At 36.4% G+C, this 27435-nt stretch overlaps 1 protein-coding gene across 2 annotated transcripts in view; it reads right to left on the reverse strand.

Annotated features, from left to right (window-relative positions):
* Nucleotides 1-5457: 5457 nt before the first annotated feature.
* The window catches only part of TUSC3 (tumor suppressor candidate 3), a 170086-nt gene continuing 148108 nt past the window's right edge, over nucleotides 5458-27435 (reverse strand). Inside the window, exons 10-11 of one of the 2 annotated variants that reach the window (XM_006893557.1) lie at nucleotides 15608-15672; nucleotides 5458-6021 (exon numbers count right to left, since the gene is read on the reverse strand). In XM_006893557.1, the coding sequence (XP_006893619.1) occupies nucleotides 15654-15672 (19 nt within the window). In that variant the 3' untranslated portion in view covers nucleotides 5458-6021; nucleotides 15608-15653. The remainder of the gene's footprint in view (nucleotides 6022-15607; nucleotides 15673-27435) is intronic. The other variant, XM_006893558.1, reaches the window with a different exon arrangement.

Here is a 27435-nt window from a genome sequence, read left to right on the forward strand (position 1 = left end):
ACTGGGCCAATTGACAGCATGAGTATGGATGGTGAAGAGATTGAGATAGTTAATAGTTTTAGTTCACTTGGCTCCACAGTCAACACTCTTGGTAACAGTAGCCAGGAAATCAAGAGATGAATTGCATTGGAAAAGTCAGCTGTGAGGGACCTCTCAAGAGTGCTGAAGAGCAACGATGTCAGGCGGGAGACTAAGGTGCGCCTGATCCGGGATATAGTCTTCTTAATTATGTGCTATACATTAGAATGTTGAACAATGACTAGGGATGATAGAAAGAGAATTGATGCCTTTGAGCTGTGGTGCTGGAGAAGAGTGTTGAATATACCACGGCCTGCTAGGAGAACAAACAGGTTTGTCTTGGAGAAGGTGAAGCCGAAATGCTCCTTGGAGTCAAGGTTTCTGAGGCTTCGTCTGACATACTTTGGACACATTGCAAGGAGGGACTGGTCCTTGGAGAGGGACGTCATGTTTGGAGGAGTGGAGGGACGGCGCAGGAGAGGAAGACCTTCAATGAAATGGACTGATTCTGTGACTGGAGTGGTGGGAGTAAGTGTGTTTGAGATGGCTAGGTTGGCACAGGATAGAACGGCGTTTAGAACTTTTGTACGTGGGGTCACTATGAGTCGCAAGTGACTCGATGGCACATAATAACATTGGAACTCTAATTCCTTCATAACCCTCCTTTATCCTTGTTATTTCCCCCCTTTCCACATTTCATTCCCTCTGCCTTCACCCGTTTTGCTTTTGGACATTTATATACATCTTACATTTTTACATTAATGACTTTATATACAGTACTTGTACTAATGAAATTGAATTCATTCTGTATAATGCTCTTCAGCCTCCCCCATGTTACACAGTATTTTACTAAATCATCGCTCCTTGGTGCTGCATAGTATTCCATTATGTGAATGTACTCTAATATTTTAATCCACTTTTTGTTGATGGGCATTTGGGCCGTTTTCATCTGCTTGCTAGTGTAAATAATATTGCTGTGAATGTAAGTGTACATTATCTTGCAATCTTGAGATGCTGGGTGCAGGTGAAATGTTCATAATAAAAATGTATACTGGTTTATTTCCTTTTCTTCTAATATCCTAAACTATGAGATAGGACATATTTCTCTTTTTCTTCATTTTTTTAATTTTATTATTTGTGTGTGTGCGTGTACCGTCAAATCAGATCTGACTGGTACAGGAGATTGTCCCTCCTTTCCCGGCAGAGCATCTGGTGGATTCGAACCGTGCTCCTCTGGGATTGCAGTGCAGCTTCTTGCCACTAGGCCACCAGAGCTCCCCTTTTTTCTTCATTTTTAAGTTTTAAAAGGATTGCTGCTCATTTTTTTTTAATTTGGTAGAAATCACCACTGAAACCATTTGTTCTAGTCATTTTGTCAAAATGGTTCTTTTTTTACTATCTTTCTTTTTATAGATTTGATCAGTTTTCTAATTTTCTGGTTTTTGGAATTTTGTCCATAATATGTTGGCTAATTTGTCGATACATTTCTCATAGAATCTCTTGTAGTCCTTGCGTTTTTATTTCAGTAATAATGTCTGCATTTATATTTCAAGAATTTGTCTTATTCTTACTAAAGATTTATCAATTTTGATACTTAAAAGTATCCATTTTTTGTATTCTCTAGTTTGCTTCCTTCTGTTAAATCTTGTTCTTTAAGGTTTAAACGTATGTCATTAAGATGCTTGGGGGAAAAAAAACCCCAAAAACCAAAAACCAACCCCACAGGTTTTTACAGCTATAAGTTCATTCAGAGCATTGCTTTCAGTTCAACCCATAAGTTTTGATATGCTGTATTTGCATTTTCAATCGTGCACTTTTTAATTTCCATTAGACCTGCTATTCTTTGACCCATTGGTATATTATGTACTCTTTAATTAATGAGCTTTCCATACCTTGACTTCCAGTTGTATTCAGATGTGATCTAGGATGACCTTTTTACATGACTTCAATCTTTTCAGATTTATGAGGTTAAGTTCTAAGTCTCAAGTATGGTCTTACCTGGAGAATATGTGACTTACTTTAAGGAAAGTATGTATTCTCCCGTTCGGGACTATATACGCACCAAGACATACACATACATGCTGCTGTTGACAGGTACTATAGAGTTGATTATGACTCAGGGACTCTATGAAAACAGATAAAAACCTTGTCCTATCCTGTAACATCGTAAGAATCTCAGCCATGCTAACATCCATTACTGGAGTCAGCGTTGACCCATCTTGTTGAGGGAGGGTCTTCCTTTCACTGACCTTTTTCCCAGCATGATGTCTTTTCCCAAGTACTTGCCCCTCCTGACATCATTCCCCAAGTATGGCAGACTGAGTTTATCTTTGGCTCTAAGAGCACCCTGGCTGTACTTCACTAACAATGTAATTCAGAGGCACCGATACTTCCTAGTTCTTCCTTACACACACACACACACACACACACACTCTCTTTCTCTTTCTGTATTTTTGTCTAGTGGTCTATTTTTATTGAAAGTGGAATATGAAAGTCTCAAACTATTATTGTTGAACTATTTCTCCATTAAACTTTTGTTAATGTCACTAGTCAGAAATGACCAATCGCTGACCCTCCAGCAGGTTTTCAGGGGCAGTAAATCGCATAAGAGACTGTTCATCTTAATGAATTAGCACAATATGAATGAGTGTGTGAAATACAATGTATATGAAGGAAATGGTATATTTATTTTGCATACAAACCAATATAAAAGCTCAATTCTTTCATCACACTTGGAAATTTTGATTCCTCCCCCCAAAAAAATATTTTGCCCCTTTCTTTCACTTCTCTTTCTCAGATTCCACTGTATTTACGGCATTACTGACAATAATCTCAGGTCCTTTGGTTCTATTACTTTTTAAGTTCTTAAAAATACTCAATTGATCTATCTGTAATTATTCTTGATTAACATAACTGATTCTTTATCTGCCTAATCAAATACTTTGACCTGCACATGTGAGTATTCTTCTCAGTTACCAAATTTTCATGTGGTTTCTTTATTGACATTCCGTATTTTATGTGAACTTTATTTTTTATTTAGTTTGCCATCTTTGGCTTTCCTTAGCTTTTTACACACATTAAAAGCCATCTTATAGACTTTACCTAGAAAGTCCACTGCCTGTTTGTGCTTAAGGACAGTCCCCCCAGCCCCCTTTCTTTTCATGCCTTTTGACGACTTGACATGTCAAATGTTATCAACTCTTGAAATAAGAGCCCATTCGAATTTTGGCTATTTCCGTAAATACTCTTAATCTATTTGCCCTTATAATAAATTCTTCTTAGAATATCTAATGTCATTTTCCTGAAAATATTTGATGATTTAGCATAATCACTCTCTTCATGTACCCTGAGGAAGGTCCTAAGAAGAAAGGGAATAGCTGTCAAGCCATGTGGTTAAAAGATCTAATCTCCCTAAATTTTGTTGCCTACTAAATTGTAATTGACAAAGGATATTAGGGAGCTCTGGTGGCCTAGTGGCAAGAAGCTGCACTGCAATCCCAAAGACACACAGTTCGAAGCCACCAGATGCTCCATGGGTGAATGATGGACAATCTCCTCCCATGTGATTAACTGTCTCTGAAAACCCACTGGAGGGTCAACTATGGGTCCAGTTCTGACTCAATGGCAAAAAACAGGTAAAAAAATAACAACAAAGAATATTACTTCATGTATAAAAGAAAATTACAGTAAGCATACAAAACAGTTAGGCTTACTCATGTGAATAATATAAGAAAAAGCATGTAAATAAAATGCAAAAAGTCATTTATCAAATATTATTAGAAAACATAACAACTTTGGGTAGTTTTATACAATTGGGAAATTTTATATTAAGACATTCCTCTACAACAGAATAGAAATGTAATTCCTTTTTTAATGTCTCTAAAATAAGTCTGGTTGAAAATGTCATAGATTTGTTCTGACTCAAGGTAATGACAGAGTTAAATGCAACTTGCATTTGACTTATGGTTTAGCTTTTTGCCTACAGCACTTTCCAATAATGACTTATCTGAAGGGAATTTATTTCTTCCCTAAGTGCAGCAATTTCCTACAGAAAAGCCATGGATTTTAGTATGAGATTTTGAAAAAAATACCTGGAATTTTCTTAGTTATCAGAGGAAATTATTTGTATTAAGTGCTTAAAAAATTTTACTATTATACCTATACATAAATAATGCGCATGACTGTTTTTGCCAACCATGTCAAAATGAAATATTCCCATAAACATTCATTTTTTTAACAGTAGCAACAAATTAGCACGGTACATGTATATACAAAAATACTTCAAGAGGAGAAGGTACAGGTAGAAAAATCCCTAGGAAATAATACTGTGTGGATAAAAATATGGCAGTTTGGGCTAGAGAATTACTTTTGACCTGAAATACAGTACTGCTGAACTACTTGACTATGGCAATGACTAAATACTAAGTATTGTAGAGACAGTGGATGAGTTTTGTCACTATCAATGTAAAAATACTCAATGGATTAAGATTTACATGCCAAGGGCTAGCTAGGGCTAGGCACCAAACAAACTGCTTTTCTGTAAACGTCATTTTAATGTTAAAAGTATTTATCTTTTTTGCAAACACAAGAGAATCAGTATGTTGGAACTCCTAATGAGAAAGTTCCTCATCTCTACCATTCAGAACTTATTGAAAACTAGACAAGTGAGACAGAAAAAAAAACTTTCAAAATGTATTAAACTGACTAAATGCTTGCTGAGTGCCACACATAAACCTCCCAAAACTGAGTTCCCTGCCTGTGTGTTGATTTTGAGTTGGTGACCAAACAGGGCAGAGCAGAATAGTTCTATGGGGTTTCAAGGCTGTCAATAACAATAGATGGAGATCGTCACATCCTTCTCCTATGAAGTGGTTGGTGGGTTCAAACTGCCAGTCTGTGTAGCATCACCGACCTATTAATTAAGATTAGACTCTTTGAAAACTTGGTTATGAGTTGGATATGAGTTGACTTATCACTTTTAGAATTCCCTTTATTTCTTTTTAAAAAAAAATAATTTTAATGAATATTTACAGAGAATTTGGATTTCCATTCATTCATTGCTACACTTCTCTACCCACCCAGCCCTCTCTCCCCGCCCCCTAGTTCGTTCCTCTTTCAAAAGTAAAAGAAAGACTCCCTCCCTGGAACTTTGCATTTCCTGTATAACTAACTGTGTGTTAGGAGGAATAAAAACAACTTATGTGAAAGTACCTTATAAACTAAAAGCCGAATAGAAAACAGAATAATGGTTTGATTTGTATATTTGTTTTTTGAGACAATTTGATGGAGCCCTCAGCCCAGGATAGCTTATTTTATCTGGACTCAGGGAATGTGGTTATATACGCTATATAACACAAACAGGAAGACTTTTGTAAGCTTAGTCCATGCTTATTTTAGCCTTGTAGTCCTGAACAAGCCCTTATACTCAAGTGTGATATCCCAAGTGGTAGGTATTACTCATCTGCTGACCCATACACCTTTATGTGGTTACGGTTAATAACAACAGAACACTGTTTGTTTCAACACACATCATCCTTTATAACTGAAACTTCAATAAGTATAACTTTCAGAACCTGACATAGTTTCATGCATATGCCCAATTCTTGTGCAATCCTAAGAATTCTTTAACATACATTTTATCAGTTTCCTGTACTACTAACATTGTGTTTTCCTTCCTAATGAGTGAACAGTTGTAAAGCATGAATTCATAATTACATCATAATTTATTCAATCCTGTGACATATGGCATACACTGAATATAATAAACTTTAAAAACATTCTATTCATTCTCTGCAGATTATGAAATTTTACCATCCATTTTTATAAATTAAATTTACTAGCAAAATCCACATTTAAAAAAATATACAAGAATCAAGTAGCTTATCACAATCAACAAAGAAAATGAATTTGAGAATTTAAAATGGTAATAATGTCAGGAACAGTTATCTTCATGGTAAACATTCAGCTTATGCACACTCCACTTGGTTTCATTTTATTAAAAAGCTGAAAAAGAAAGAAAAGTATTACAAGCTGAAAACAAGGCATACACACACAAGCACTCACACACGCTTTTCACTCCATTCTAAAACACGATGTGTAAACACAACATAAAATATATTTACATTAAAGTCAATCAATATATTATCATTTTTATAGCAGGACAATTTCTCTGCACAAGTTCCTAAAAGGACATATGGTAAATGGTGAGACTAAGGTAAGAGTAGAGCAAAAACACTACAAAAATTTGGACCTGTGGCTTTTTAGTTTACATAAAATACCGTATTTCCACGGAAGCCTCTCAGCTGTGGCTAGAACAATAGTTAAAATGCCAAATTAGAGGAAATAATGGGTGGCCGAAATTTATTTAAAAGTGCATCATTAAATTGCTCTAAGGGGATAAAAAAATTACCAATGAGTTAATTTCTATGCATAAAGTAATAAAAATAAATACTTTGCTCCTCGTTAATTAATTCCATTTGTATTTCCATTAATTTATGAATTAATTAATACTTTTATTTATTATAAAATTGTTACCATTTTCAAATTATGATAAAATATCACAAATATCTGTACATAAAAAGAATTTTAAAAAGCTAATCATGATGTTTTCAACTTTGTAATTTTATGGAAATACATTTATTTCAGTTGGTAAAGAACATCTACTGATTTTTTGTTTGATAGTTGTTATTTCTGCTAATTTGTGGCATGCTTTCTCCAAGTCTTGACAAGATAACTTTGTAGGACAAATAGAAACAAGCCCAGTCTATTATTATACCAAAACAAAAATAAATAGCTTAAAAAAAAGTTTAAAATTCATGTAGATAAAATATGTTCAAACCAGTAAGCTTAATATTCTGATGCTTAAATTAGGTATATATGTCTTTCTGAACCTCGGTTTCCTCATTAACAAAATTAAAGTTTGTTTTAGATGATCTCCAAAGTTATTTCCAGTGTTAACATGTTAGGAGTTTGGTGGTACCACGTACACTTGCTCAATTATTCAATTTCTCTCTCTTAACTTCAAAGTTCAATGCATTTAAATAAAAATAGGGTTTTCTTTTCAAAAGTAATGTCTTAAAATATTTTTACCTTTTAATTGCTACAGTTTATTTTGAAATGCATGTAATTTTAAGTGCTATTTTTAATTTCTCTATTGTTTTTTAAAATGTATTTTATTAAAAAACATGAACGTTATTTTAAAATATATATTACAGACCAAATATTAAAATGAAAGTAAAATTATGCAATATAGATCAGAATAATTATGCGTGTTTCTAAAAAAGTAAAATATTAAAACTGTGGTTGATACCTAAACACAATCAAACACCCCTTTAATCTGAAAGATAAAAAAGTGTGACTGAAGAACTGCAAAAAGTACTTGTCTTCACAGAAAAAAGAAAAAAAAAATATGAGCAGTCAATGCTGCCAGAATATTAAGCTCTTTTTTGACAGTCAAGCCACATAATCCTTAACAAAACTGATGGTAAAGCAGATAGAAATGTCTCTTGTTGGTAAATTCTTTGGCATTTTCTATTCTCAAGTGTAAGCTTGCCCTAAAAATAAATTTAACTGAGGAATACAGGTTAAAGACTAAAGAAAACTTGACCATGTTATATTGTAAATGACAATAAAAATAAGAAAAATGAAAACTTTGGAGAGGAAAAAAAGCATCTTTGTGAATACTTTAATATAAAAAATGGCAAGAGCCGTGAGTTCCCATGTTATTTATTCATCCTAGAGTATTCCAAACTGCCATAATTAGTAATCATTACTGAAAATTATAATCACCAGCTCATCTCTTATAAATGACATACATATTTAATGTTGCATTTACTACTTTGTCTTACAATATAGGCCTAAAAAAAAAGAGTACTTCCTATTCTTTTATTTTTAAACTGACTGTTTTCATTAAGAAATGTTATAAAATGTGCAACAATGAATGAATGAAAATCCAAGTTACCTGTAAACTTTTGTTAAAATATCAATACAAAAAATGTTATAAAACTTCTTGGTGTTTTTTTCAAAACAATGGAAAGAGTGACAGCACAAAAACGTTAAAATGTTTTCCAGAAAAGTATAAAACGTTATTCTCAAGGCAATCATTCATTCATTTTCACACCTGATTTTTATTTTCATTATGTAAGTAATAAATATTCAAAGTACATTGAAATACGAATGTTTTATATTGGTATAATCAAAAGATTAGTTCTTCACTTGCATCTCTCAGCATATGACAATTTTTTTTCCTCTTTCACAATTACTTGATAATCTAATAATTCTGATGCATAATCTAACAGTATAACTAATGACACTTTTAGATGTATGTTTCAAATAGTGCTTGGATGTTATCTTTCCTAATGTATAAAATGCTTTTGTACCAAACTTCAAAATTGTCCAGAATATTATATACTAAATAAATTCTTTTTATTTATTTGGGTATATTTTGCAGTGTTACAATCCATTTCTTGGGAAAGTAAGAAGTTACTTTGGAGGCTTTAATCATCCTTTCACTGGATTCTCCTCACCAGCCTCTGTCACGACTCTCCCTGTAGTCAGCAGTAGCCTGCACAAGCACTAAACACTGAATGAGGGCACAGTTCAGGTCTAACGTTCACAGAGTTGCTATGAGTTACAATCAACTCAATGGCACCGAACAACAGTGTGATTGGCTTATTCTGAAGTGAATATGCTTATAGTTTTAACTCAATATACAGGAGCAATATATAGACTGACAGTAAGTGTCGGGGTGGTGAATCACTGATGACAGTTCACCATAAAAAATATGCTTAGCAATTCTACTTTCCTCTAGTCTATGAGAAATAACTAACTGTTCCTTTCAAATCAATGTAATTGGATTACTGCTCCAAGTATATGGGTGATAGGCACTGATGTTTGAATTTCAAAGAGTATGACTATCTCCCTGACCAAAATGATCTAAAATTTTTAAGCATCCTTAGTTTCTAAACTAAATAAAAGCATGCGAGGAACAGGCTACATCTTGCCTGTTGGTAGGCACTATTCAGCTGGTCTATTCTATGAGAAGAAATGGGAGAGGCACAGGGGTCCCAAATGTAAAAGGATTTTTAAAAGGTGATTCGTACAATGGAAATTATTATACACCTAGTAAAATTACAGCACAGAAGTTACTGGCATTGAAATATGTTCATGGTGTATGATAGAAAAAGATAAAAGCTCAAGAAATATGGTATCATCTTTTCAGTTAAAAATACATATAAGTCAAAATGCTGACATTTGATAACCTGGATGTAAAAATTTGAAGTCATTTTATTTTTTCCATTTTGTTTATTTATGTCTTCTAGAAGGAACACTTATGTTTTGGTCTGCTAACCAAAAGGTTGATTGCTTGAATTCATCAAAAGTTCCACAAGAGAAAGATAAAGCAGTCTGCTCTCATTTATTTGAAAAATTGTATAGGTATTTCTACTTTGTCCTATAGTTGCTATTAGTTGGAAGCGACTAGACAGCAGTGAGTAAAAGGAACACATAGTGATTTTTATCTACTTCTTATTAGCCATTATTGGATTCTGATGAAGGAATGACATGTATTTTAGAATTACAATTTTGGAATTCCTCTGGCACAGTAACTTTGGTATTAGTCTAGAACAAGGGATCAGTTTTTAGAATTATGATTTCTGCATTCAGTCCTTAGGAAAAGACATCATGCTGGGAAAGTTGGAGGGTCAAAGAAAGAAAGGAAAATATTCAATAAGAGGAAATTACTTAGTAACAATCAATCATTGCTGTGGACTCAGAACTGACCTTCTAGTGGCTTTTCAGAGGCTCTAAGACACACAGGAGGAGACTGACTGTCCATCATTCTCCTGTGGAAGCTATTGGATTCAAATCGTGTGTCTGTGAGTAGGCAGTGCAACTCCTTGTTCATTAAGCCACTGAAGGTAACAATTGTTCGTAGGCTCTAGTAAATCCAAGATTGTGAGGATGGCACAGAATTGAACAAAGTTCAAATATATTGTTCACTATGAGTCGTAGTGAAACCCTATGAACCTGGAGAGAGGATGAGAGACACCCAAGCGATGATGACTCTCTTTCATAGGGTCGCTATGAGTCGCCTGCAACTTCACGGCACTTAACAACAAGAACATCAACATAGAGAGAGAGATCAGCTGGCCCAGTGGACAGAGGGCGATGCTACCAAGCTGAGGGTGGGTGACTTTTTTAATCCGCGGCTCTCGGGCCTGTCTTTCATTGTTTTTGTTCAGACATTCCTCTAGGTTGTAGAGCCCTGGTGTACAAGTTGCCATACAGTGGTAACTTGTAGTTGCTGTGAGGCTGAACACTGGGACACTCATGTGTTAAAATGCGTTACCCAATGTGGACAGAGAGTGGGGTGGAGCTCCGTGATTAAAACAAGCTTGGAAGGAGGAGTGGCATCCACTTCCATAATAGCTTGCCTCTGGAAACACTATGATCCTGGAGAGAGGATGAAAGACACCCAAGCGTAGAGGACTCTCCTTCATAGGGTCGCTATGAGTCGCCTGCGACTCGACGGCACTTAACAACATGAGTCGTAGTTGACTCAAAGGTACTAACTACTACTAGAATAAGAGATCAATTATGCAGAATTATGATTGTTATCTATAGGGATAAGTAATAATCTGAAAAAGATATTAAGTCCATAAACTAGGATAATAACAGCTGAAATCAAAAGTGATAAGGGACTTAAAAAAAAAAAAAGCCTAGACAGTTAACAGACTGAGAATGAGGATTGAATGCAAAGGTAGTTTTATATTATACCTTTGTATAACTGTGAGAACAATGTTGTCACAGGTAAAATGCAAGGAGGAAAAACAGGTTTGTAAGAAGACATAAGGTAGGTTTGGACATGTTCAAATTAGGTGGTTATGTGATACTCTGATTAGGTATCATTTTAAACCTTACAAGAAAGGTACTAGGTACACTGTAGCTAATGTTAGATGGATCTTGGCTGAAAGCAGGGAGTACCAGAGGAATATCTATCTGTGTTTCATTAATTATGCAAAGGCATTTGACTGTGTGGATCACAACAAACTATGGCTGACTCAAGAAGAATGGGAATCTCAGACCACTTGATCATGCTAATGCGAAACCTATACTTGGACCATGAGACAGTCGTCAGAATGGAGCAAGGAAATACTGCATGGTTCAAAATTGGGAAGGATGTATGCCAGCGATGTGTCCTATATTCATACCTTTCAAACCTATATGCAGAACAGATTATTTGGGAGGCTGGGCTGTATGAGGAAAAGTGTGCCATCAAAATTGGAGGAAGATTCATCAACAATCTATGTCATGCAGATGACATAACCCGTTTGCTGAAATTGAGGAGGATCTGAAGCACTTGCTGCAGAAGGTCAAGGACCGCAGCCTTAACTATGGATGGAGGCTCATATCAAGAAAACAAAAATTCTCACCACTGGGCCAACTGGCAGCATCAGGATGGATGGTGAAGAGATTGAGACTGTTAACAGCTTTAGTTTGCCTGGCTCTGCAGTCAACACTCTTGGCACCAGCAGCCAAGAAATTAAAAGATGTACTGTGATGGGTAAGTCTGCTGTTAGGGACCTCTCCAAAGTACTGAAGAGCAATGGTGTCACTCTGGAGACTAAGGTGTGTCTGATACAGGCCACGGTCTTTGCAATCACTTGCTATGCGTCAGAGAGCTGGACAATAACTAGGGAAGACAGAAGGAGAATTGATGCCTTTGAGCAGTGGTGTTGATGAAGAGAACTGAATATGCCATGGACAACTAAGAAAACGAACATGTTTGTACTGGAGAGGGTTAAACCAGGCTGCTCCTTGGAGGCAAGGATTCTGAAGCTTTGTCTGACATACTCTGGCCATGATGCAAGTAGGGACCAGAACTTGGAAAAGGATGTCATGTCTGGGAGGGTGGAGGGACAGTGCAGGAGAGGAAGACCCTCTATGAGGTGGATTGATTCAGTGACTGAGGTAATCGGGGTAGGTGTGTTGGAGACAGTGAGATTGGCACATGATAGAGCAGAGTTTAGGGCTGTTGTACATAGGGGCACTACGAGCCGCAGGCAACTCGATGGCACATAACAACAGTAACAACACGGGAAAGGTACATTTAGAAGCTCAGTAGTAGTCTAAAAGGAAAAAGGAAGGCATTTGTTATATAACATGGTGACGGAAGTGACTCACCACTGACCACTCAGTGTGTTTTCAGACAGCAGATCACATGGAAGGAGACTAATCATTCTTTTCCCAGGGAGTGGCTGGTGCATTCAGTGTTCCTTTGGGTTGGCAGCACAAGCCCTTATGGGTAAGCCATCAGATCTCTTGCAAAGTATGTATATATATGTATGTGTGTGTGTGTGTATGTGTACATATCTATTTACTCACTGGAGGGGGTGTGTCAACTATTGAGTTATGAGAGAGTACATACAGCTTTTCCCACTTAATTTAAAATTACAGTACTCACTCTATGCCACCAAATTTCTCATTTTTAAAGTGTTATATTACAAAAATCTATATGTAACATTCCAAAAATGGTCTGAGTTAACACTAGAAAGGTCAAAAGGGTTGAAAATGAGAAGAAACTTCTGGATTTGTTCAGTGGAGAACTATATAAAGCATATTTGCGCCTGTAAAATATTCTAAACAGGCATTAAACAGTGCTTTAATTTTCGAGGGTGTGTGGTTTGTTAATTTTTCCTCATCACAAATTAATTGTTCTATATGTAAATGATGTGTCTGAAAAAAATCAGAATGTACATAGCGCTTCTGGAATGAACGAATGAATGAATGAAGAGTTGTTGAAATTCACTGATATCTTTAGCTGTACAGTACCGTGTTGTAGTGTTCTTATTTCCCATTCTAAAAGGTATGAAAGGAACCAGAAAGGCCCCATGATTAAATAATGGTCCCCTGTCTCAAGCAAACAACCTATGTTGTTGAGAGGAAGCCTCATATTTTATAGTTATATCCAAAAACAGTGCCAACGGGCAAGGTAGGCCTTATGTCTTCACTCGGCATGAATGGCTGGACGTTCACTTCTGCTATACTGGTCTTGTGATCAGTGATTCACTGGTAGGATTTCAAAATTTTTCTCTGTAAGTGTTCTGAAGAAAAGCATAATAGGACTGCTGGCCAGACTTCTTTAGTCAAATGCCCCTGGCCTCTCTTCTTTTGAAAGGATGATTACTGTAGTTTTTGCTGTTTACTTGATTCTGACTAACATACACTCTACTATGTAGATTTTCAAGGCTGTAATCTTTGTATTTTCATTTGCTTTCAATGTCTCTGAAAGTTGGACACTGTGTAAGGATCACAGAAAAAGGACTGATGCCTTTGAATTGTAGTGGTGTTGTGGAGTACTGAATGCCAAAGTCCTAGTAAGTCTGGTCTTGGAGGAAATGCAAGGTTGGTGCTCCTTAGAGGCAAAAATGGAGGGGCCAGACCTTTGAAAAGGACATCATACTTGGAAAGCCTGATAAGAAAGGGAGGAAGATCCGCAGAACAATGGAGTGACACAGTGACTGCAACAATGGGTCATGAGGATGGTGTAGGACAGGGTTAAGGTTCAGATTTGTTGTTCATAGAGTCACTATGAGTCACAGTCGACTCAAAGGCATCTAACAACAATCTTCACAGAAGTAGATGACAATATTCTTCTCCCTTGGAGCGGTTGGTAGGTTCAAACTGCTGATCTTCCTACTGGCAACTACGCACTTAACACTGTATCAATAGGACTTTTTCATAAAAGATTATTAGCTAAAAAGTGTTTCCACATCTCAAATAATAGTTAGCAGTAGAGAAAGAGATATTTGAGAATGAAAAGCTTTCCACCGCTTAAATTATAAAGATTAATACCAGTCAAGCCTAACTACAAGTTGAGTTGAAGGCAGTTCTGCACAGAAAGGAACATGTAGCAACTTCTAGATGCCCAGATTATTCACAACTGGGAATGGAAATAGACATGAATAATAAGTCAGGGTAGGGAGGAAGTAGAGACACAATAAAAGTAGCACTTGGGACAGGTTAGTACAGAGAAAAGAAGAAATAAAGACTACAAGTGATAAAGAAGATAAAGAACAAGGCTCCCAATCCTTCCCCCTTTTCAGTGAGCTGCTGAAAGGTATCAAGTTTCTGCCAGTGAGAAAGCTTTAGTCCACAAAGGAAACAATCTTCTAGGACTACCTTTGATGGGCATATCTGCTGAGACTCTGCATGCTCTGGTCATCAGAAGTTATGATTTGGAATCAACTAGAGTTTTAATTTTCTACAAAAATTACTTGGACTACCTACCTACCTACCTACCTACCTACCTATCTATCTATCTATCTTCCTCTTATTGCTATGTCACACATGAAGAGACTATCCATCTTTCTCCCTCTGACCACTGGTGGATTCATAGTACTAGGCGGTGTGGTGTTTGGTTTAGCAGTGGTTTAGCCTTTGGTTTAAATCATAATCCCTGTGGATTATGCCACTAAAGCTCTCTTTGACTTTATATACAGAAACTGTTTCTCTGTTTCTGAACTGTGTTCATATATATCACAAATATGATTTTCAACAAGTTCAATGTTTCTAAAGATCTGTATTTTCTTCTATTAATCTTGGCTGTTACTGTTTTCATACTGTGTTAGAGGAAAAAATAATTTTATATATTCCTAGGTAAAATTAAATGCATATCTTCTGTTGACTATTAATTGCTTCTTTTATTTCTGAAAATAGTAAAAAGAGAGAAATAACAAAATGATATTATAGGCCATAATAAAGGATGAGTAGTAAGCCAAATCACTTTAAAACCATGAAATGAATAGATTAGGCACAGAGAAGCTAGCGGAGATGAGGGAAGATAGGTGCCATGCCACATGAAGATCACAAGGAACCGAGGTACAGAAGTTGGAGAGAGACAAGGGCCTCTTCCAGAGATGAGAGAAGAAAGAAAGCTGGTGTCTGGAGCTAATATCCTCAATTTGGATTTCTAATGTTCTAAAATGTGAGAAAATAAATTTTGTTAAAGTCACTTACTTGTGGTATTTCTATTACAGTAGCAGCAGAAAACTAAACAATGAACATGGTTACTTTTTAAAATATGTTTTCTGTCAAATCTATACATCAAAGTCTATTGTTGAAAATACCTAAATCTTTGTCCCTGTATCAACTAAACACAGTAACATAATACAGGAATACACAATTGATTCCAATAGTTAAAGGAGTTTTCTTACATTTGCAAAACAATCAGTTGATCTTTGAACAACATGGGTTTAAACTGCTTGGATCCATTTATTCTTGGATTTTCTTCCTGTTGCTATTGCATTAAGCCCACATGTTTGTGAATGCCTGTTTCAAATGTTGTGTGACCCCAGTCATCTCTTGAGTGAGCAGTTCTTCTCTCCAGTAAGTTGTATTTCACAATGAAAACTGATTAAGCAGATGTTTTACTGCATAAGTTGGGAGTGGCACCCCTATTTCCTGAATTGTTCAAGGGTCAACTGTAGTTTGCAGTAACTTCATGCACATTAGCTAACTTAAGAGAAAAATCTGATCCTGACTTTGAAAATGGGGAAAACTGAGGCTCAGAGAAGATTAAATGACTTGCCTGAGGTTACAGAGTTATTAAGTGCCATGGTCCAAATCACATCTTCTCACTCAAAGTCCAGATCACTTTCCAATACACCACAGTGAAATACAATAATATGAAAAAAATAATCCTTAAGATTCAATTTTCATTGGAACAAAATTATTACAAAATTTAACACTATATGCTTTATCTAGGTAGAAAACAGGAAATAGTGCCTTTCTAGCATCCAAGCTCTTTCTAAATCTTGAAATCCTTATGCCATCCTGCAGAACTGTATCTCAGCATAAAGCAGGCAATTCCTGTGAAAGTCTTATCAGTGACATGTACTATGAGCTTATCATAACACTCTTTCTATACTACTCACAAATTTGTCCAGTTCAAGATTAGGTTTTATATTTCGCCTTAAGATTCAGATATGCATTGAAGATGTACAAATGTGAAATTTGCTATATATTATGAATCTTGAGAGGTTTTTTTGGTCTTGCTATCCTTGTTCATCACCATGTTTTCCTATAAAATTTATGAGTGATTTCATTGCTATTCTGTATTTTTCTTCACTAAGTATTATCACATTATTGTAATGTACCATGTCTCAAAATAAGCAAGGACATCATGAGTTACAGGTACATTTTAAAACACTAGAGAACACTTCCTGTGTCCACTATAAGCTTAATGAATATATGTTTTAGTTATCTATTTTTGTATTCGATGCCAGAAAGTTCAGGATCATTTCAGGGTTGATATAGCCACCTTTGGTGCTCAACTTTCTGGAGTAATTCCTTTTTCACACACCCATTCAGGGATGTTATAAACAATTTTACAGGAAGTGTCACTCATGTGGACTGTATTCCCTACATTGTACAATGTAATATAGTACCTCAGTATTCTTCATTTTAGTTTCTATGTCAATGGTTCCTGTTGCATTTATTCAAAGTACATAAAGAACAAAAAGTGATATTGAGTAAATACATTTGATTAGTAAGTCCTTGATGAGCACCTGCAATGTGCACAGCACTGCAGAGATAGAAAAAATAATATTTTTCAAGGATTCTTCCCTAAAATACCAAACAACCTTCTACAAAGAGGAAGAAGAAACAAAGAATAACCAAAAAAGACACAAAACTTAAACACATGAAAACACTTAAAACATAAAAATGTTTGAAAAATGTCATGAAGTAAACTACTACAAAATAATCAAATGTCAAAATGACTAGTGCAGGAGAAGAGAGATCAGTGAAGAAATTACTATTTCAGGTTAACTACAATTTCAGGCACTACAAATTTATTTATTGCTACATTTATCTCTACAAATAACAAAATATACAGAAACAATCTACCACTGAGTCTGTGTCTAACTCCATAAAAAAGCTATACTATTTTAGAGTTGAATGGTGACACAGTGGGAGAAATCATACCTTTCATATGGTGAATGTATGTGTGTTTGCTGGCTAATGTACTTTATGCACAGCCATTTATTCATATGTCATTAGAGACTTGTTTGTTGCCTTGAGGAAACATAAGGGAGCTTTCAGAGCAAAGAGACTAGGAAGAAAGAACTAGCAATCTACTCGTGAAAAAAAAAAAGGTAAGAAGCCCTATGGATTACAGTTTAATTTTACGATCCATGGATTTACAAAGAATTTGATTCAAAAGCAGCTGACAACAAAGTTGAAGAAAACTGAGACTGAGAAAAGTAGATAACCCCACTTATCACATTAATAAGAAGTCCAGGAATCCAAACTGTCTTGCTTGACCAGAGTCATCAACTTCTAATGAACTGATTTTGACTCCTATGACCATATGGGACAGACCAGAATTGCTCCTGAGGTTGGAATTTCTTACTAAGGTGATGGTCTCATTACTTTTTCCCTTGGAGGAACTGGTAGATGTGAACAGCTAATCTTTTGATCAATGCTTAAGCAACTTCACCATTAGAGTTTTTCAGAGTTAGAGCTCTTAACAAGGGTTAAAAAGTAAACACTAAAAAAAAAATCAGAGCTTCTGATTCTAAGCACTATTATTTTTACATTACACTCCACAACATCTCTAAGGCAGCAAAAGTTAAAGCTAAAGAAAGAGCCAAGAAAGAGTACTAGAATTATTAAAAAATATTTCATGTCATTTTCTTATTGAAGTAAAAACTTGATGAGCAATCAATGAATTAATTGATAGTAATCTTTTTTCAAAGTCAGACGAAGCCCCAGAATCCTTGCCTCCAAGGAGCAGCTTGGTTTAATCCTCTCCAAGATGAATCTGTTTGTTTTCCTGGCAGTCCATGGTACATTCAGTACCCTTCTCCAGCACCACAGCTCAAAAGCATCCACTCTCCTTCTGTCCTCCCTAGTCACTGTCCAACTCTCTGATGCATAACAAGTGATTGCAAATACCATGACCTATATCAGGCGCACCTTAGTCTCCAGAGAGACACTGTTGCTCCTGAGTACCTTTGAGAGGTCCCCAACGGCAGACTTTCCCATCGCGATACACTTTTTGATTTCCTGACTGCTGGTACCAAGAGTGTTGACTGTGGAGCCGAGCAAAGTGAAGCTGTGAACACTCTCAATCTCTTCGTCATCCATCCTGACGCTGCCAATTTGGTCCAGTGGCGAAAATCTTTGTCTTCTTGACGTTGAGCCTTAGTCCATACTGAAGGCTGCAGTCCTTGACCCTTCGCAGCAAGTGCATGAGGTCCTCCTCAGTTTCAGCAAGCAAGGTTGTGTCATCTGCATAACGGAGATTGTTAATAGATCTTCCACCAATCCTGATGCCACAATTCTCTTCATAGAGCCCAGCCTCTCGAATAATCTGCTCTGCATACATGTTGAAAAGGTATGGAGACAGGATGCATCCCTGGCGTACACCCTTCCCTATTTTGAACCATGCAGTATTACCCTGCTCTGTTCTGACTACTGCCTCTTGGTCCAAGTGTAGGTTTCGTATTAGCACAATTAAATGTTCTGGGATTCCCATTCTTCTCAGAGTCAGCCACAGTTTGTTATAATCCACACAGTCAAATGCCTTTGCATAATCAATGAAACACAGATAGACATTCTTCTGGTATTCCCTGCTTTCAGCCAAGATCCATCTAACATCAGCAACGATATCCCTAGTACCACGACCCCTTCTAAATCCAGCCTGGACTTCTGGCAGTTCTCTGGATGGGTCCTTGGAGAGGGACATCATGCTTGGGAGGGTGGAGGGACAGCGCAGGAGGGGAAGACCCTCTATGAGATGGATTGATTCGGTGACTGGGGTAATCGGGATGGGTGTGTCAGAGGCGGTGCGGTTGGCGCAGGATAGAGCAGGGTTTAGAACTGTTGTGCATAGGGTCGCTATGGGTCGGAAACGACTCGATGGCACATAACAACAACAACAATCTTTTTTCAAAGTTAGTCTCTAGAAGGGAGATAATTACCCATAAATGAAGACTACTATATATCCCAATTAGCATTTTGTCTTTACTCCCCCACCCGGAAAATGAGGAAAATACTGAAAATCGCCTTTCTATAAATACTTAAAATTAACTCAGTGCTACCACTAAACAAAATTTTCTTCTTCCTTTGAATTATTCTTTGGTGGCAAATAGATCAAGTACATGTCAAGCAGCATACTAAATACTGCACTGCTAGTTTTAAAGGACTCAGGAGCCCAATTTTGTTAATCAAAATTAGGAAAAATCTCTCATTCACTCAACTGAAGCATATGAACATGAAACAACAGTTATATAATCCTCAGTGAAAAACAAAAGCTTATTTTTTTTAAAAAGTTGATTAGATAAAAAGTTTTTAATATATTTAAAAAGGTTAGCAATGATAACAAAAACTGAGTTTCAAAAAATGTACAGAGCAATGCACTGGCTTTGTACTAAGAAATGTGCCAAGTGACATACTCTGCCATGGATAATTAAAAAGCCAAATTGATGGCTGAATAATTATTAATATTTAAAAGTGAAAAGACAGAAGTTTTTAAAAAATTATGTAATTTACTTTTGGGTCATAGAGCTAGCAATAGGCAGATCAGGGATTCAAATCAGTAAAGTATGCCTATTTAAAACTATAAGGCAATATAGTAGAATTTAATAATACTACAAAACAGATTTGATACTGCCAAACAAACCCTTAGGCTACACTCAGGAAAATTTGGTAAGTATATAACAAAAACAGCAGGTACACACATCAACAAAAAATATCAACTGTTAAGCTAGTGCAAAGTACCTTTAAAGTATGATGAAGAGTCAAAACAGTCCAATGATTCCATATTGCTAGTCTGAAGATCATAATAAAAACTAAAACTAATAAAAACTAATTCCATATAGAAGAATGTGAAGGCTGTAGATTAAACAGAATTAGAAAGAATAACAGCAGGGAAGGATATTCAGTATACACTAGGTTATTAATGTAGTAATTGTCATTCACAGAAATTCGAAAAAGCAACAGGGAAGACTGAAAAGGCAGAGTCATTGCATCCAAGTACCTTGATGTTTGCTCTACGGTACACAGTAACAGTGATTTTTAAATTGGTAGGTGGTTAGGATTTGTTTTTGTCTACTCTCTTCCAAACATGATGTTCTTTTCTAGTGTTATCTTTTCTATGCATGCTTGATACAAGTTACCCAAAGTATTACCATCCTCACTACTAAGGAACATCCCAGTTGGTTGGGAAAACTAACTTGTTCATGCTTCTACTTTTAGTGTTGTTAGGTGCCACCACGTTGAGTATGACTCATAGCAACCCTCTGAACAATCCTGTCCTATCCTGTGTCATCTCCACACTTCCTGAAACACTATCATTCTTTGTGGCAGTCAACGTGTCAACCAATTGGTTGAGGGTTTCCTCTCCTTAGCCAACCCTCTCCCCTTCCTAGCATCATATTCCTATCCATGGAATAGTCCTTTTCAGGAACATGCCTGAAATATGAGTGGAAAGCCTCATCTCTTTTGCCTCCAAAGAATACTCTGGCTGCACCTTCTCCAAGACACATTTGTTCTTTTGATAATCCATGGGATGTTCAGTGCTCTTCTCCAATACCACAGTCCAAGGCATCAGTAATTCTTCTGTCATTCCTATTCTTCACTGTCCAGAACTCAGATGTACAGCAAGTGATCAGAAAGAGCATGCTAAAGGCCATGGTCTTTGCAATCACTTGCTATGTGTCACAGAGCTGGACAATGACTAGGGATGATAGAAGGAGAACTGATGCCTTTGAGCTGTGGTTTTGGAGAAGAGTATTGAATATACCATGGAATGTTAAGAAAACGAACAGGTTCATCCAGGAGAGGGATAAACCACGCTGCTCCTTGGAGGCAAAGATTCTGAAGCTTAGTCTGATATACTCTGGACATGTTGCAAGGAGGGATCAGTTGTTGGAAAAGGACATCATGCATGGGAGTGTGGAGGGACAGGGCAGGAGAGGGAGACCCTCTATGAAGTGGACTGATTCAGCGACTGGGGTAATAGGGGTAGGTATGTTGGAGACAGTGAGATTGAGACAGTGAGAATAGAGCAGGGTTTAGGGCTACTGTACATAAGGTTGCTATGAGTAGCAGGCGAGTTGACATCACTTAACAACAACAACAATCCTCTATTTTTCCATGCATGGTATATTTTACTAGGGAATGGCTCCTCCTGATAAAATCACTTTGCTGGTAAGGAACACAATGACTAAAATTCTTGAAAGACAGACTTGGCAGTCCACTCTCTGTTCAATATTCTTCACCAATATCAGAATTCAAAGAAACCAACTCTTCTTGGTCTTTTTTATTCATTAGCCAACTTTCATATCCATATTGTTGTTAGATTCAATCAAGTCAACTAAAACTCACAGCAACCCTATAAACAATAGATTGTAATCTTTCCTTATCCTACACCATCCTCAATTTCTCTATTCTCAAGTCCACTGTTGCAGTCACTGTGTCAATCCATCTTAGGGAAGGTGTGCCTCTCTTTGGCCCTCAACCTTCTCAGAATGGTAACTTTTTCCAAGGACTGAACCCACAGAAACAGTATGTTAAAAATATGAGAGATAAAGCTCACCAATCTTGTCTCTAAGGAACACCCTAGTTACATGGTTTTTAAGATGGGCTTGTTCCTTTGGCAACCAGTGGAGAATTTCCTTTTTTACCAATACCAGAATTTAAAGACATCAATTCTTATCTTATACTGCCCAACTTTCAGATGAAAAGTAAAGGAAAAACCAAAGCTTAGGTCAGGCTCACCTTAGTTTGGAAACTGATATCCCTGCATGTTAGCATGTTAAAGTAATTCTTGACATATTTTCCAATGCCAGATAAGATGCCTTTTGATTTCTTGATTGCTGTTACTAGAGATGTTGTCCATGAATCTAAGTAAAATTTCTCATGATGTTTCTGGCCCAGTTGTAAGGACTTCTGTTTTCTTTATGGTGACGTGCAATCCATACTAATTAATGGTTGTAGTCATTGAGTTTCATCAATAAACACTTTTAAGCTTTTGTTTTCTTCAAACAAGGTTAGGCCATCTGCATATCACAAGTTGTAAATAAGCCTTCCTCCAATCCTGATTGCCACATTCTTCTTCATATAGTTTAGTTTCTTGTATTATTTGCTCAGCATCCTGAATAAATAGATGTAGTGAAACTGCCTATATTCTTCTGGTTGTTCATGTTTATTCATTATTCTTAGCAACTCACCTCTACCACATAGCTGGAACCGACTCACAGCTAACACTCTCTCTAATGGGCTTCAGAGGCTGTATCTTGTACTGCAAGGGATTGCTTATCTCTCTCCTACAGCGCAGCTGATAAATAAATGTGAATTGCCAGAGGTATGGCTTTTGGATTTTCAGTGCAACTTTCAAATGAGTCACACAACCAAAGCTCAATTCAAATTCCTAATTTTATCTTCTGAACTCATTTCCTAATGTCCAGCTTTCCCACATCAATGAAAACATCAGAGTTTAAGCTACAAATATCCTAATCATCAAGGTGACCTTTTTGCTTTTTAACACTTTCAATAGGGCATTCTTAGATGATTTCACCAGTACTATAGTATTTGATTTCCTGATGGATGCTTTCATAGATGTTAGTTGTTAATTAAACTAGAATGAAATTATGGACAATTTTTCTCTCCATCTGTCATGATTTTATGTATTGGTCCAGTAGGTATAATCTATAATGAAGGCTATAGTCTTTGACCTTGATCAGCATGTGTTTCAAGTGGTCCATTTGGCAAGTAAGGTTATTATGTTATTTACGTATCACAGGTTTATATAAAACAGCCTTTATTTGGCTTGAGCAATATTTTTCTTTAAAAGTTAAGTTATAAAATGCTGATAAATAATCTAGGGTTGCAAGGAATTCCTTGAGGATTTGGCTATATATCTATGTATTTATCTTATAGGATAATATAGTATGAAATACTAATTTTTCTTCATCAGTCTCTCACCAATCAAAAATCCTAGAACTGTTTTCTCTTTCATTTATTCCATCTTTCACTTTTGTTTCTGCCACAACTTTGACCCTTTTTTCAGTGACCCATACAAATTATCATTATATGTATGGAAAAGACAGAACACAGAGAAGGTGAGACAGGTTTTCAAGAGGCTGAACAGAAAGAAGGCTTTAATGTGCTATGGAAAGAGATAAGTAAGCCAAAAGAATTCATTGAAGTATTCAGTGAAGATATGAGTAATAAAGTCATACAATTCAGATGCAACAGAAGGTGGTAATATAAATCTCAAGAAAGACCTAAAGAAAGAACATAATAAAGAAATGAAAGAAAAAAATAATTCATTATGTAAACTGTATTGGCTCTCATTTAGTAAAGGAGAAGACAAAAATTTACAATTAAAGTAACAAGTGAATTGTCCTTGGTTCTTAATTCCTGTGTATCTCTCATATGTTTCCCCTTCATATATTCATGTGTGAAATATGTTTGTTTTTTTTTAATTTTGTGTGCGTGTACCGTCAAATCAGATCTGACTGGTACAGGAGGATATTGCGCCTCCTTCTCCAGCAGAGCGTCTGCTGGATTCGAACCGTGTTCCTCTGGGATTGCAGTGCAGCTTTTTGCCACTTGAAATATGTTTTTGACATATAACGAAAAAGGAAGGTAAACTTTTAAGAATAAATCCTTCTAAGCTAATGGAGTTCACAAAGGATCTTATTTTTAATATTTTCCCAAGATTCTTTGGGTATTAGAGTACTAAGATGCCTGAACATTTGATTTCATGTTTCCTTCCACCAAATTTGATTCAGTGACAATATTCCATTTGAAGTGATATAAGAATTAGATAACAAGCACAAAAATTCAGGCCATGTTCTTTCTGATCACTTGCTATGAATCTGAGAGCTGGACAATGAGTAAGGATGACAGAAGAAAAATTGATGCATTTGAGCTGTGGTGTTGGAGAAGAGCACTGAATACCCTATGGACTGCCAATAGTACAAATAAACATGTCTTGGAGAAAGTGCACCCAGAGTGCTCCTTGGAGGCAAAGAAGATAAAGCTTCATCTTACAAGGCTTCAGTGCTGATAAGGGGCAATTCCTTGGACAGGGACATCATGCATGGAAAGGTGGAGGGGTCAGCGAAAGAGAGGAAAACCTTCAACCAGATGAAGTGACACAGTGACTGCAGCAATGAGCTCAAGTGTGTTAGAAAGTGTGAGGATGGCACAAGACGATGGGGTTCTGATGTGCTGTTCATGGAGTTGCTGTGAGTCATACATGTCTTGATGGCACCTTACAACAATGTATAGAATTTCAATTAGAGATTTGTCTTTAAAATAAATCCAAAAGTGGGAACAGTATTTCCTTTCAAACCTGTTTTTTTGTTTTTGTCTATTTTTATATGATTATTACATTAATAAACAGAAATATGTTCATTACTGAGTAGGAAATATTAGGACTGTTAAACCTACCAGTCTATTCAAAATCCCCATAATATTTCATCCAGATTATTCATTTCATCTAATGGTTTTCCTCTATGAAACACCCTTAATCACTCTATCTAAATGCTACCTTGAGTTGAGGCCTGATTCAATTCTCTTTGAGTATTTTTCATTTCTCGCACAAAATTAGTAAGGTTTCACAATTATATATATTTTCTTGATTATTCTGTATTTTCTTGATGTAAGTTAGTAGTTGTTATTTTATATATTGTTATTTGTTCTGTCAAACAGACCTTTTTTTATTTTCAATCAGATTAAAAGTACTAATCAAAAGCTTCAAGATATATCTGTAAAACACTTAAATAATTTTTTTAAGCCAGACGGCAACTGTAAAATAATCCAGCACACCACTGCGTAAGATTAGTCATAAGATGGCTTGATCAGAAGATGGATAGTTGTTGTAGTTGTTGTTATGTACGTACAACAGCCCTGAAACCTGCACTATCCTGGGCCAACTTTACTGTCTTTGACACATCTACCCTCATTACCCCAGTCACTCATCTCATCAATGGTCTCCCTCTCTTTCTCCATCCCTTCACGCTTCCAAGCATGATGTCCCTCTCTCAGGACTGGTCCCTCCTTGCAACATGCCCAAGCGTGTCAGACGAAGCCTCAGAATCCTTGCCCCCGATGAGCAATCTGGCTTCATCCTCTCCAGGACAAACTTGTTCTCCTGACCGTCCATGGTATGTTCAAAACTCTTCTCCAGTACCACAGCTCAAAGGCATCAATTTTCTTTCTATCATCCCTAGTCACTGGACAGCTCTCTGGCACATAGCACAGCTTTTCAAAATTCTAATTGCTAAGACCCACATACAGACTCTCAAGTTCAGTTAGAGGTGGGTTCAAGAAACTTTGTATTTTAAAGAGAAATGTTTAAATGGATACTTGCTCATTCACTAATCACTCTCCCATTAGAACTGCCTCATAGCTCTTAACTCCATTGGATTTCTGAGATTTTAAATCATATGTGAAGGAGGATATTACACATCTTTTTAAAGTGTTATAGCAAGTAGATTTGAAATGCCAGAGGTGTGGCCTTTGAGTTAGCAGAACAACTATACCACCAGAGCTCCTTAAGTAATAAAGTCCACATCAAGCTGACACAAGTAAAATTTTCCCTGACTTCAAATGGTTTCATTTTGACATACTGTCTCATCAAGGTTGACCTACTCTGAAAATGTAGCTCTTCTTTAGATGTACTTTAAGTGCCTTCCAAACTGAGCAGTGTACTGGGCCATGTTCTGTTGTGATAAACAGTTTTCATTAGCTAATTTTCAGAAATAATACATTTCCAGGCTTTTCCCCTCTACCTCTATTGTAGTACATAATATACTGGGCTTCTTAATCAGAAAGTGGGCAGTCCAAATTCATCATTCACTCACCAGGAAAAGATGATTAGTCTCCTCCCAGAAAGATTTAAAGCCCCACAAACTCAATGGAGTGTTATGAGTCAAAATCAATGTCACAGTAGTTGCCAGGTGCTGTTGTTGACTATCACCAGAGTGACATTATGAATAACAATCTGAACCCTGACGTATTTCGTGCCATCCTCATTATCTCTGATACACTTGAGACCACTGCTATTGTCACTGGGTTGATTGATCCATCTTGTCAAGGTCTTCCTTTCCTTGTCTGACCCTCCAGCTTTCCAAGCATGATGTCCTTTCCAAGGACTGGCCCATTTTGGCAACATCCATATGGGACAAAGTTTCACACTATTCTTGCCTCTAAGAAGCACCCTAGTGGTTGCACTTCCTCTAAAACAGACTTGTTGGTTCTTTTGTAAGTACATGAAGATACTCAACTCAGTACTCTTCTCAAACATAACAACTGAACAGCAGTGGGTTCTTAATCTGGAAGTGTTACTCTAATTTATTTCATTCTGTTACATACTTTTAGGGGTGAGCTCCCGAGAATGACATTAACTATTTCACATTATCAACAAAAACAAGGTTTATGTTATGACCCTAAGATGAAAGGACCTCTTGTAGCCTAGTGGTAAGAAGCTGCACTGCAGCATCAAAAAAGGCACACAGTTGAGAGAATGAGCATTCTCCTTCCTCTGAAAACCTGCTGGAGGGTCAGCTACAGGTTGGTTCTGATTCGATGGCACAAAACAACCTCAAGACTCCTGCCATGGAGCTAAAAACAACCAAATAGCTGATTTCCCATTTGGTTTCCAAAGCAGTAAACAGTATGGGATACTGCCCATCTTTTTTTTTTTTTTGCAGATTCCTATGGTCAGAGAGATACAACCTTTGCATTAGTCAATGTAACTTCCTATGGTCTAGTACCACATAATAAGAAATACAAATTTTATTTTTCTGAGAGCCCATAATGTACTCTATCTATATTTATTAGTGTTAAATATAATGTTCAAGCTTTTAAGAGAAATTCACTGCTTCTTATTTACAACAGAAAATTATGCCAGGTATAGCAAAACAACAGTCCTTTCATTATATCAGGGAGCTCTAGTGGCCTTGTGTAAATTGTGCTATCTATCAACTCAAAATACATGCAGTTCAATTTCACCACCTACTCAATGGGGAAAAGATGGGCAATATAATCTCACAAGAGTTACTGTCTCTGAAAACCCACTGGAGGGGCAGCCGAGATCCGGTTCCAATTTGACTATACATAACAACAACAACAACAACAACAACATCTTATTAGCAGTTCTATTTCTTTGTGCCTCAATGAAATAAAATTCTACTCTTATAAATGATTTTAAATAAACATATGTGAAAAAACTATAATACAAGTTTATATATTTGAGAAAGAAAAAGTAAAGAGAAAGAAAATGTTACTGCTTTAATCTCATTAGATTTTAACAGAAGATTTTTTATTACCTTTCTGTGAATTTTCAAATAGCATCTATCATTTCTGGAATGAAATTATTTCTACACTTTACCATTT

The sequence above is a fragment of the Elephantulus edwardii genome, unplaced genomic scaffold, assembly GCF_000299155.1.
Source record: "Elephantulus edwardii isolate Elephantulus edwardi_28Jun2011 unplaced genomic scaffold, EleEdw1.0 scaffold00128, whole genome shotgun sequence".
Lineage (NCBI taxonomy): Eukaryota > Metazoa > Chordata > Mammalia > Macroscelidea > Macroscelididae > Elephantulus > Elephantulus edwardii.